The sequence below is a fragment of the Diabrotica undecimpunctata genome, chromosome 1 (genome assembly GCF_040954645.1).
Source record: "Diabrotica undecimpunctata isolate CICGRU chromosome 1, icDiaUnde3, whole genome shotgun sequence".
Lineage (NCBI taxonomy): Eukaryota > Metazoa > Arthropoda > Insecta > Coleoptera > Chrysomelidae > Diabrotica > Diabrotica undecimpunctata.
Window position 1 is genome coordinate 82,682,361 of NC_092803.1, and position 14,328 is coordinate 82,696,688.

The following is a 14,328-nucleotide window of genomic DNA, read 5'->3' on the forward strand; positions in this document are numbered from 1 at the left end:
TTTGCTTGTAGAAGATTTTTCATGTATTTTCTTTATTATTGTTTATAAAATATAGATACGTAATATACTTAAGGTATTAAGCAAACCTTAAACTCTGTACTTTGTTTTGTTTTTGTTGATTTTATCAAACTTAAAAAAACGTTCCCGAATTGACGGTTTTCTGTAATTTATTTACTAAAAAGCAATATTACTAAAAAAGTATATTATTCTGTGCGCTGCCCTGTCAAAATTTATTAATACATAAGTTTTGCAACAGTATAAATTAGGATTCATCATTATAGCTTTCAACTTTTTTTGGCATAAAACCAATTTTGAAATTTGCAACCTTGGTGATTTTAAGCCATATATATATATATATATATATATATATATATATATATATATATATATATATATATATATATATATATATATATATATATATATATATATATATATATATATATATATATATATATATATATATATATATATATATATATATATATTGTTATGATGTGTTTTTTGTTTGAATGATGAGCAATGAGTATTTTTAATAATATATAGGGTTTTTATCGCGGTTCTCAAAGAATTAGTTTGTAAGTACTTTTTTAAATTATCTTTATTATAACTATTATGAAACACACATATATATATCTAACCTAGCCAATGTAAATTTAAAATAAACTATCTTTAAATTGATGTTCTTATAAAACTAATTAAATTCTATAGACAATGTTAAATTTAAACAAACTATCTTCAAAATTGAAATTGTTATGACATTAACTAAATTATATTAACAAAATTTTGTACCTTTCTTTCACTGAATGCCTAAATGAACTGTTTTCCACTATATATATTCTAATCACCACTGAAAGTCTTCGTACTTCGGTTATCCTTGTTTTTGTGAAATTTCTTTTTCCAATTATCAGCTTCTACCAATTTAAGATATAGTTTTCTTCACCAGCATTTATACACCACCAACCAAACCAGCAAACAGCATTTATATTTATTCTTCTTTTCAATATACCAATATCCAATTTATTATAAGTTGATTTATACTAATCTCCAACCATAATATAATTTAATTTCTTCCAATATACCTTTTTTATCTTCAATAATTATTTGTGTATAATTATAAATGTGCATTAAATTATATGCATAATTTTTAATCTTCATTTAACTCACTATATTAAACAATTGGACTATCTCCAACTAACTTTCATATTTCTTATAAAACTGCTTGACTGATTTACTAAAACTGTGAACAATTGACTTCACTAATTAATTGTGTCTATCTTCTACTAACTTTCATAATAAACTGCTTGACTTCTAACTAAAAACTGCCAAAAACTGCTTGACTTCAGACTAAAAACTCAAAAACTGACCATCTTGAATCCAAATCACGGGTATTTATATCTTTTTGATATTCTAGAACCATCTCGTAAGAGATCATGTTCCAATTTGTTCTATTTCATACTTGTATGAATTTTCTGGAACAAACCATTTCGCAAACATGGCCATCTCCGGAGATCCAGAGAATTCCATTCTTTTCTATTAATAATTTTGTTTACATTTAGGCTTTTCAGATCAGAATATATAATTAAATTAGTAACTAACACTCTAATTTAATAAAATACACAATTCAAACAATATATTATATAACCCCACTTTATATTCCCTTATGATTAATTTCTATCTGTCAAATTACTCCGAGAGTATTTTTGGTTGCCTATGCACATGGCTCACTTATATATATTTACAATATTAAAATACAACTTTTTACAATTATTATATGCTAATTTCTTAAAATGCCCTCACATAAATATATTTTTATAAAATTCTCTAGTATATAACTTATTTAAAATAATCAAATACTTTTTTATATCTAATATTATATAGTATATAACTTATAAATTATTTTCTATAAACCCCAATCGTTACAATACCCCAAAAATAATATTTAAAATAAATAATTTACATATTATTTTTTTAAATATTAATTTTCTCATACCTTATTAAATTTAATGAATCAAATTTTTTTTTTTATTTATTTAAAATGTGTTAAATACATCCCTGTTCGCTGTCTATGTCAAAACAGAGAATAACGGAGAACAGTTCGTCTATTCTATGGTCAAACTGTCATGTCAAATGGAGCAATGGATGCGATATCAGAGAATAAAATATAACCTTAATTAAAAATATAATCTATATTGTGTTCTGTTTATTTATAGACAAAATCTAGGAAGTATTTCCATTCAAAATAACTTTCATCAATATAAATTGGTAAGTTTTTCCACTTTATTATATTAGAAAGACATTTTTATAGCAATTATAGTATCTAACCCCAAATTATGATTTTTAGGGTACCAAACAATTTCCATATGTACAAAATTCAACAAGTATGATGTCAAATTTATTCACAACAAAGAAATCTACCATCTATCTATGAAATGGATCTATCAGTAAGTTTTTTTTTTAATTCTTTTCTTTGTTTAGTTGACATATTGGGCATTGGGTAGTAATTTCTTTTGCTATACTTATGTCATTCTTTGCAAAATAATTGTCCCTAAATAGCATCCATAGCTTTCTTGAACCAATATGCATATAATTGTTATGTAAATTTTTCAATATTTTCTTTGCTAAAGTTCTAGTTATTACATATACTTCTATGCCATTTATTATTTTATAATAAACTCCATCTTTCTTAAGGACTTTTTGTTTTTCACTCAAATTGATCTGATCTCTTACAATTTCTTCTTTAGAATATAATCCAGTACTTTCTACTAATTGATTTAATCCAATTTTTATTGTTCGCTGCCCTTTTTGTGATGTATTTTCTAACCTTGATAAAGCATCTGCCACTATATTGGATTTTCCAGAAATGTATTTGATTTCAAATGAGTATTCACTAAGTATTAGACTCCACCGATGTATTCTACTGTTTCCATATTTGTTATTTAATATAGACGTTAAAGCTTGGTGATCTGTTTCTATTGTAAATTCATTACCCAACAAATAAAATCTTAATTTTGTGACACAGTGTATTATACTTGCTAGTTCTAATTCTGAAACTGAGTAACCCTTTTCATGTGGCTTTGTAATTCTTGAAATGAATTGTATTGGGTATTCGACCCCATCATGTATTTGTAATAATACCCCTGATAATCTATCTATTGATGCATCTGTTCTTAATATGAATGGCTGTGTGTAGTCAGGATAGTATATTTTCAAATTTGACAGAAAAATGTTTTTAATCTCTTGGAATGCTAGTTCTCTTCTCTGATCCCATCTCCATTTTACACCTTTTCTCAGTAGTTCAAGTAATGGAATTTCTTTTATACTTAGATCTGGTATCATCCTTTTATAATAATTAATTATTCCAATAAATCCTCTTAAAGTTCTTAAATTGTGTGGTGTTTTATATTCCTGAATGACTTGTGTCCGTTCTGGATCCATTTCGATTCCCTTAGTGTTAAGTTTATAACCTAGATATATGACTTCTTTTTGAAAAAATGTACATTTTTCTTGATTTATTTTTAGTCCAACTTTGTCTAATCTATTTATTATAGTTTTTAGGTGTTTCTCATGATCTTCAGCCGTTTTAGAAAAAATTAATATATCATCAATATAGTGAATTACAAAATGTTCATATTGATCCAAAATATCATGAAGACATCTACATAGAGCACTGCAAGATGATTGAAGTCCAAATGGTACTACTTTGAATTGATATACTACTCCATCTATCTGAAATCCTGTATACTGTCTACTTTTTCTTTCTAGAGGTATTAACCAGAAACTATGCTGTAAATCGATTTTAGTGAAAAATGACATTCCTGTAATTCTTCCTAATATTCCATCTATACTCATTGGTGCTTCAAATTGCTTTTCAGTAATCTTGTTAATATTCCTTGCATCCAAACATAACCTGATTTCACCTGATCTTTTTCGTACTACTACTATGGGGTTAATAAAACGTGTGTCTGCCTTCTCAATGATCCCATCTTCTAACATATTATTAATTGTTTTGTTTACTTCTTCTCTGTATTTATATGGTATTGGGTATGATTTTGTTTTAAAATCTTTTTCTTCTTTAACTTTTATACTATGGATATAATTTTGTGCAATTCTATTTTCTTTATTGACAAGTCCCTTGTGTTGCTGCAATATGGAAATGACTATTGATTTATATTCTTCAGGGCAATTTAAAACTTTCATCATATCTTCTTCTTTACAAATAAAATTATTCTTCATTATGTACTCATTATTCCTTGCTTCCAATTTTACGCACTCCGCCTCGTAGGCATCCATCTGCTTAAAACTTCCATTCCTTAAATATTCACTACAATAATTATTCTTTACATTCTTTTGGGACATTTCCCTATCATCAAAATACATTTCTTCTTCATAAACATCATTATTTTCTTTTAATAATATCCTATCAACTCTTATTCCTTCTTCTACCTCATCTTTCTGCATAAATTTAATTATTTGCCCTTCCAAAGTTACCATTTTTTCTTCAAAATCTATCTTTACTTTCTTCTTTTCCAATTCATCATTTCCCATTAATATATCAACACATAAATCCTTGACAATAAACCCTTGCATATTAATTTCTTTATTAAGAATATTAATTTTAAAATTGGCTAGTTTATCAATTTCACCCAACTTCTTATTATTTGCACCAATAATTTTAATTTTTGGAATCTTTATTATATCTGATAGTTTTAATGTATTAAAAATAAAATTCTCCGAGACTAAAGTACTTTCTGAACCAGTATCTATCATCATTTTAATCATTTTATTTTTGGCCAAAGCATTTATATAAATTAAATTAATAGATTCAATAATTTTCTCTTCATCTAAAGAAATAAATTCAGAAGGTTTTTCATAATAGCAATGGCCTAACTTGTAATTCAGAAAGTTTACTGCACAAAATTTTGATTATTAGAATTGTCAGATTGTATTTGACCACTTGAATCTGATGTCCTATGTCCTTCCCTACTATGACTTCTACTCACATTTTCCTGCCTTGTAGTACTTCGTTCCCTGTCTTCGCAGCTTCTATTCCTTCGAACACAATTTACCTGTCTGTTATAGTTAGGTCGCTCTGTATTTTTTCTATTGTTAAAATCTTGTCTATTATTATTAGTACTGTTATTAAAATGTTGTCTATTATAACTAGTATTGTTATTACAATTTTGTCTAATTTGATTGCTGTTATTATTATTAAAATTTTGTAAATTATTACCATACCTAGTATTATTGTTATATGATTGTCTATATTGTTGATTATCATTTTTATTATATTGAAAGTTATTATTGTTTTTTCTGTTGTTATTATTACTTGTCATATTGCCTCTTTGTATTCTTTGAATAAAATTAATAAAACTATCTATTGTTTGAATATTTTGTACAGTTACGGTTTGCACAACATCAGCATCAAAATGTCTAGATACATTTAAGACTGTTTCATCCTCTCTAAGTGGTGGTTCTAAATATTTTGCAACTGTTATCAATTTTAATGCATAATCTACCATATTTGATTTTAAATTGTGATTATACTTTCCAAAATATAGAATTTCTCTAAACTTTGCTTGCTCTAATTCACCCCAATAATAATTTAAAAATTTATTTTCAAATGTTTGAAAGTTATCTAAATCATTTTCAATACTAGCAAACCAAATTGCTGCATTGTCATTTAATGTCATTCTAATATAATCTTTAATATCATTAATATTATTCACAAATCTTAATTTATATTTTAAACTATTTATGTATACTTTAGGATGCAAATTTTTTATATTACCAGAGAATTTTATCCCAGTCTCATTTGTTAAATTTAAGTAAGGTCTCCCTATGTCTCTCATTTGTGAAATATCATCTATTCTCTGTTCCACATTTCTTATTTGATTACTATTTATTTGGATATTTTGTTGTATATCGTCTAATTTTTCTTCTGTGTTTCTCCTGTCTTCGTTAATTTTAACTTCTAAGTTACATTTCTGTAACTCTATTTTCTGTTCTATATCTATTTTATTATCTTGAATAATCCTCTTTACTTCTGTCCTCTCATTGTCTATCCTTTTCTTGTAGTCATTCCGTATACTTTTTATTTCATTTGCAACTTTTTTCTCTGCAGCTTCAAGTTTTTTATCCATTTGTTTTTCCATTTGTTTTACAATTTTATTATTATTATCTTCTATTTTCTTTTCTAATTTTCTATAATTCTCTTCCAATTTCTGTTCCATTTTTTTCATGTCCTCTTTGACTTCTTTTGAATTCTCTTCCATTTTTTTCGTATTCTCTTCCATTTTCTGTTCTATTTTTTTTATGTCTTCTTTGACTTCTTTTGAATTCTCTTCCATTTTTTTCGTATTCTCTTCCATTGTCTTGTTCATCTGCATCATTAATGACATCAAAGCTGCCATATTGATATTTTCCTCTCTTTCTGGATTCATTTCTGCAGTATCTTGTGGAACTTGAACTAAACTCTCCTCTTGTATAGGTTGTGTTTCTACTTCCACATCTTCTTCATTCTTTTTGCTTCTTGTACTTTTCTTTCCTTGAGACATTTTGAGACTTTACTTGTTCAAATATAATTAAAAATAAAACCTATAATTTTTCCTTTCTACTGATAATTAATTTAATTATATGAGAGCACTTATCTTTCCAAACTAATTCTTTTAAATAGAGAGCCACCGCGTTGGGTGCCAAATTGTTATGATGTGTTTTTTGTTTGAATGATGAGCAATGAGTATTTTTAATAATATATAGGGTTTTTATCGCGGTTCTCAAAGAATTAGTTTGTAAGTACTTTTTTAAATTATCTTTATTATAACTATTATGAAACACACATATATATATATCTAACCTAGCCAATGTAAATTTAAAATAAGCTATCTTTAAATTGATGTTCTTATAAAACTAATTAAATTCTATAGACAATGTTAAATTTAAACAAACTATCTTCAAAATTGAAATTGTTATGACATTAACTAAATTATATTAACAAAATTTTGTACCTTTCTTTCACTGAATGCCTAAATGAACTGTTTTCCACTATATATATTCTAATCACCACTGAAAGTCTTCGTACTTCGGTTATCCTTGTTTTTGTGAAATTTCTTTTTCCAATTATCAGCTTCTACCAATTTAAGATATAGTTTTCTTCACCAGCATTTATACACCACCAACCAAACCAGCAAACAGCATTTATATTTATTCTTCTTTTCAATATACCAATATCCAATTATTATAAGTTGATTTATACTAATCTCCAACCATAATATAATTTAATTTCTTCCAATATACCTTTTTTATCTTCAATAATTATTTGTGTATAATTATAAATGTGCATTAAATTATATGCATAATTTTTAATCTTCATTTAACTCACTATATTAAACAATTGGACTATCTCCAACTAACTTTCATATTTCTTATAAAACTGCTTGACTGATTTACTAAAACTGTGAACAATTGACTTCACTAATTAATTGTGTCTATCTTCTACTAACTTTCATAATAAACTGCTTGACTTCTAACTAAAAACTGCCAAAAACTGCTTGACTTCAGACTAAAAACTCAAAAACTGACCATCTTGAATCCAAATCACGGGTATTTATATCTTTTTGATATTCTAGAACCATCTCGTAAGAGATCATGTTCCAATTTGTTCTATTTCATACTTGTATGAATTTTCTGGAACAAACCATTTCGCAAACATGGCCATCTCCGGAGATCCAGAGAATTCCATTCTTTTCTATTAATAATTTTGTTTACATTTAGGCTTTTCAGATCAGAATATATAATTAAATTAGTAACTAACACTCTAATTTAATAAAATACACAATTCAAACAATATATTATATAACCCCACTTTATATTCCCTTATGATTAATTTCTATCTGTCAAATTACTCCGAGAGTATTTTTGGTTGCCTATGCACATGGCTCACTTATATATATTTACAATATTAAAATACAACTTTTTACAATTATTATATGCTAATTTCTTAAAATGCCCTCACATAAATATATTTTTATAAAATTCTCTAGTATATAACTTATTTAAAATAATCAAATACTTTTTTATATCTAATATTATGTAGTATATAACTTATAAATTATTTTCTATAAACCCCAATCGTTACAATATATATATATATATATATATATATATATATATATATATATATATATATATATATATATATATATATATAGATATGTATATATATGTGTATATATATTCTTGCCCTTTTCCACTATAGGTTGTTGCCTCTTCTAGGTTCCTTTCTGTCATTGCTTGATCGATATCGTTACACCAACTTTTTCTACTATGTCGTCTCTTCCTTTTCTCTGTCTTATGTCTAAAGAAAATTTAAGACCTGAAGTCCCTATATTTGCTCTAGTAACAAGATATTATTGCATTTAAGGATATATTTCTTTTAAAAAGAACCAAGACAACAATGAAATTATAAAAATGGGGAATAAATTAAACTAAATAAATAAATATCTAATAGATTAACAGATTTATCAACATTTTTATCAAATATATTTTAATGTTTTTATTTACTATTTACAAAAGCTTAATTCTTTATCTTCTTTAAGTTGACCCAAAAACCATTTTCTGCATTCAAACTGAATTGTTTTTTCGAGATTTTTAAAGGAATCTCCGTCTTGGGCCCAGGGACAATCTCAAAATTGACTAACAAATGGCAAAACAATATTTTAATTTCTAATAAAGCAAATCTGGAACCGATGCAATTCCTGGGGCCGGTTCCGAATGGTAGGTAGGCGTAGGGATTAATGTTCGCTTTGTTTTCGTCACTGAACCTTTCAGGATCAAACCGTTCTGGGTCTGGGTAGTATTTTGGATCGCGATGGATGGCAAAAATTGGGAACCAGACGACCATGCCTTTGTCGAAGTGGATGGGCTTCTCATCGGATGTTGCTGGTTCGATTGTGTATGGTTTGGTACAAATTCTATCAACAGCTGCAGCTGACGGCCATTTCCTCAAGGATTCTGAAATCAATAATAAAATGACTCAGTTATTCTTTTATAATATAATAAGTATAAACAACTTATTTCTAAAGCCCACAAGTGATTCCAAAATATTTGAATTATTTTATGTAATTGGTTACGTATAACTATAAAAAAAGTGAATCGGAAGGAATAAACAGAAATATGAGAAAGAATATCCTAATAAACTTGGAATACACAAAAAATTAGTATAGGGATAATGAAACGAATCTGTTTAATGACAAAATAAAAGAAATTAAAGTACGAAGAGAAACAAACAATTATTCTATAAGAAAATTAGTTAGTAGATAGATTAGTAAGAATAATGACAGAAAGGATATACACAGAACAATATCAAAAGACGATAATTGGTTTCAATCTTGTAGATTGGTTATCCTACAGTAAAATTAAAAGAGCCATAGAAACTAAAACCAAATAAAAACCCCTAAGGATATTATATGATGATGTGAAAGGAACTAAAAAACTAACGAAAAACTGAAATAGAAAACTTTTAAATCGAAGACCTAAAGATACTGATAGTATGAACATGAAACTAGTCTACAGTAGAAAATAATTAAGGGAAACTCTATAATTTTATAAAAGTCATATGGAATGAAAAATGATGTCGTTGGAATGGAGCGAATGACAAGATATCACAATACGTAAAAAGGGATCAACACAAGTGTAATCATTAGACAGGAATGGCACAATTAAACACTAGATCTAAAATCACGTCGACTTTAAGAAACGAAGGTTTACCGAAGAGATAAAGAACATTATTTTAATAGCAATATCAATACGGATTTACAAGAGCAAGTGAATCATAGATGTATGTCATTTACTCGGTTAAGTAAATTATAGAGAATGCACATACATTTAAATTAAGAATTGAACTGCTTTTCATAAAATTTTGATAATCATTTGATTCAGTGAAAAGATCAAAGTTGCTGTATTCACAAGTGGAAATAAGAAAATAAAACAAATTAAGACGATTAGTAGCTGTCTTAGTGGCTGATCTTGCTTGGCCAATTCTAGAATGCATTTCTTCATTACTCCTTGCTTTTAATGTTATGTTGACACCCAAGTATTTGAAGGCTTCAGTTGATTTTGTAGTTCTCATTTCAATTTGTAGGCCTTCTGGTTTTTCTCCTGTAACTAAATACTCGGTTTTTTGTATATTGTAAGGCTTGATATACTCCTCCAGTTTTCTAAGCATATAGTCTATAGCACTCTCGTCTTCAGCTAGAATCGCTTACACGTCTGCAAAGTGTATAGTGTATAATCTCTCGTCTTCGATTGGACTACCCATATTGCAGCATTTTTTTCTCCACACTGAGAGCGCAATATTCAGATATATTTTGAAGAGTGTAAGTGCTATGCAGTACCCTTGCTTTGCACCCTTACTAAAGAACATCCCAGAGGTACTTTTCAGTGCGTCACAGTTTTTCGATTTCTTTCTAGTGCATTAAGTTAGGTGTGACGGAAAAAGTGGTAGTTCCGTGATTAAACAGAACTATATTGCAGCGTTAGATTAAGCTTACATACATAAGCGGTTCTTTCCTAACCTACATTTGATTGGTTGATATTTAGATGCGCGCTTTCTCTAGCCAATCAAATACGCCTATTACCGACAGTTGACGTAAACCTCGTCCATGATGACCATTCTTTCGAAGTGTTGAACAGCAAGCGACGGCTGTCGTTCAGGTCAGTATTTGTAATTTGTACATAGTATTGGGTGTTTATTTATATTTGTGTAGGGCCAAGATGACAAGATATACGGAAAAAGAACAAGTACTAATATTAAAATTACTTAGATATTTTCAATTGGAGAAGGAAGCTGGACAAACATTATTACTAATTAATGTTTTGCTAGGCTATGGCCGAAATATTTCACCATTAATTCGTCTAAGGATATATCTTTAAAAAAACTCTCCACTGGCAGTATTTTTCTATAACTTTCTATTACACTTATATTTAAATTCTACTTCAGTGTGTTCAATAAACTATTATTATTACGCATTAATGAATAAATATGGTTGCTTCACGCAAGGCAGTTTTAAAATATAAATGGAGTGACCTATGGTCTGAGTTTTGTTTTACCAACCCAAATAGATACACTTCTTTACACACAACTGTCCCTGTTGCACATTGGCACAGAACTTACAATGTCCCTAGGCGTTATATAACAACCATATCTAGGCTTAAATTTGGACATGCTTGTTTTCCTGCTCATCTTGCAAGGATTCATGTGATCGAGAGTAAAAACTGTGTGGAATGTGGAGTAGAAGGTGACCTAGATCATGTAATTTTTGGTTGTGCCAAATATAATTTGGAATCCACCTTATTATATAATAATATAGTTCGTATTACCGGTAAATCTCCGTTTAACGTTTTATCTGCCCTAGCGACTCAAAATAGATTAATTTACGATTGCATAATCGATTTTTTGACCAAATGTAATATTTTTCTTTAGCTAAAAAAAAAAATTAGTTTTTACTTTTTACCTTTGTTTTCTCTCCTTTATATGTTTAATCCTATTTACCGTGGCCTAGTTCTCCTGTGTATGTTATATATTATAATGTCCTGATGGTCCCCTGGACGTGAAACGAGTGACCCATGTTAATTGTATATGTTTATGGATATATATGTGTATGTATTATTTATATTTTTTCTCTTCTTTTTGTTAAATGTTGTAAATTTATCTATTTTAGTCTATTCGTTTGCAAATAACTCAAAAACTTTTTACTCTACCTAATGAGATTAAAAGATCATGTAACTGGCTGTATGGCAAACTGCCGAAGCCATAAAAATTAAAACAAAAAAAAAAAAAAAAAAAAAAAAAAAATGAATAAATAGTTTTTACGATTAGATTTATATTTTATTATTGTAATTAATTTATAAGTTACCTAATTAATTTTTGAAAACAGTCTTTTTTGTGTTACTTATACTCTGGCCAAAAAGAAGTACTGAGAATAGAAGGCATAACAACAGAAGAAATAGAAGTACAAAGAGTTGTTCGGCAAGGGTGTATACATTCACCAGTATTATTTAATATATTATAGTCGGAAGACATATTAAGTAAGGCAATGGATTAACGAAATATAGGCATTAGAATTAATGACATGGTCATAAATAACCTGAGATACGCTGATGATACAGTTCTTTTAGCTGAATTACATGAAGACCTACAGATACTTCTTAATTAGGTGACCGCAGTAAGCAAAGAAGTATATGGACCATCACTCAACAGAGCAAGAAATATATGATAATACCAAAGACATCTCAGGACCGCGGAATTAAAATTAAAAATCGGTGTGATGATTGCCAACTTTCGACGCGCAGACAGCCCCTTGAGAAGAAGAAGATACAAAAATTCAATAAATGAATCATTTTGTCGTCAATTTTAAATGTTTCCATATTTATAAGATGACGTTGCAATAAAAATACTAGTAATTCCACAAGCTTTTCACCTGTGGCTAAGTACGATCCTGGCATCTGTCAGATTCTTCAATAATTATATGAAATAATTCTCGACACACCTAATTCATTCTATGACGTCATAATTAATGACCCACTGAAAAGTACCTCTGGGATGTTCTATAATAGAAATTTCTCTAGTTAATTTGTTTCCTGTTTTAATGTTTACCGTTATATTTTTGTAAAGTTGTACTGTTATATAGCGTTATATATACCGTTATAAATATATTATAATATATTATATACCGTTATAAATATATATATATATATATATATATATATATATATATATATATATATATATATTATTTATTCCTTGTTTTTTCATTGCTACCTAGAGAATTGAAAGTAGTATACTATCGTATGCCTTTGTCAGATATGTAAAAAGTACATGAGTTGAAAGGTTGTGACATAAAGCCATTTTGTTCTTCTACATCTGTTATCTCTTTTTAAATTTTATTGTTTATTATTTTTCCATAGAGTCTTGAAAGTGAATTTATGACACTTAGCCCCCTGGAGTTTGAACAATTCTTTCTATCTTCCTTTTGTAGACGTTGTTATGTGCTTTTGTGCACTCTAGTGATATGTCATGTCCATTATAGAATAAGATAAAAACATACGCTAGTAATTCCCGTAGTACCTGTGGGCTGTGTTTTAATAATTCGTTCGGTATGTGGTAAGTCATGTCTATTATAGAATAAGTTAAAAATCGTGTAAGAAATACCGTATAAGAGCACCGCGTAAAAGAATAAGGAAAAGTCATTCGCGCAATACTTGTAGGATGTGTTTTAATAATTTGTTCAGTATACCTTATGATCCGTATGCTTTTCGATTTTTTAGATTTCGTATTGCATCTTTGACTTCCTGTAGGTACTGTTATTTCATCGTCTTTGTTGTAATGGTGTTCGTAAATTTCGATCTTGTTTCAGTCAGAAGTTGTGAGTAATGTTCGATCCAAGATCTTTTTTCTATTTATTTATTATACCCACTTCTTTTCTATTTGTTCTGTACTAGATTCTTTACTTCTCTGTTTGATCTTCCGTATATTTGTCTATCATCTGGGTCATTTGTTTGTAGCCACTTTTGATATGCTTGTTTGTGTCTTGTTGTGTACTGCATTAGCGATGTCATTTGTCCACCACAATGGAGTAACATTTTTGTTCCTTTAGATCGTGCCGAGTGCTTCATAAGCTGCTTCATTGACTTATTTATTATCTATTGGTAGGTATCCTGGCTGAACAGTAAATCAGGTTTGTTAATTTTAGGCTAAGCCGTAACTTATATAAAAATGATGTTCAGTCGTTTTGCAGTGTATCAATATTGAATTTGGGTAAATTCGTTTCAGTGGTTTGATTGTGCTGGTTGGTTGTCATTTCGGTGTAGTGGTCGCGGTACAGATTGTAGGTAACATTTTGATCTTATTATATAGTGGTCATTTCCGTACTCCGCTCTTCATAACACTCTTAGGTCTTCTACTTGTATGTGTGTTTCTTGTTTTGTAACAACATAATCTATAATGGACTTGTTGTTTCTCGTTGGTTGTACCCAGGTATACTTATGTATATTTTTATGATGGTAGCTACCGTTTAGGATTTTAAGAGAGTGCTATTCGCAGAATTGGATTAATTCTTCTCCATTTTCATTTATTTTTCATCATCATTTTGGCTTCACAACCCTGTGTGGGTCCTAGCCTCCCCAAGAATTTTTTTCCAGTCGTCCCTATCCATCGCCTTCCTCCGCCAAGCACGTATTTCCATATTTCTCATATCTTGATCTATGTTATCTAGGAATCTTGTTCTGGGTCTTCCTCTTCTTCTTTGACCAATAGGCCAAGGAGTCAAG

The 14,328-nt window shown here is 28.5% G+C and overlaps 1 protein-coding gene across 1 annotated transcript in view; it reads right to left on the reverse strand.

Moving 5' to 3' along the window:
- Positions 1-8,528: 8,528 nt before the first annotated feature.
- The window catches only part of LOC140450892 (cytochrome P450 9e2-like), a 59,611-nt gene continuing 53,811 nt past the window's right edge, over positions 8,529-14,328 (reverse strand). Inside the window, exon 7 of the mRNA XM_072544574.1 lies at positions 8,529-9,012. Coding sequence (XP_072400675.1) covers positions 8,576-9,012 — 437 coding nt within the window. The 3' untranslated portion in view covers positions 8,529-8,575. The remainder of the gene's footprint in view (positions 9,013-14,328) is intronic.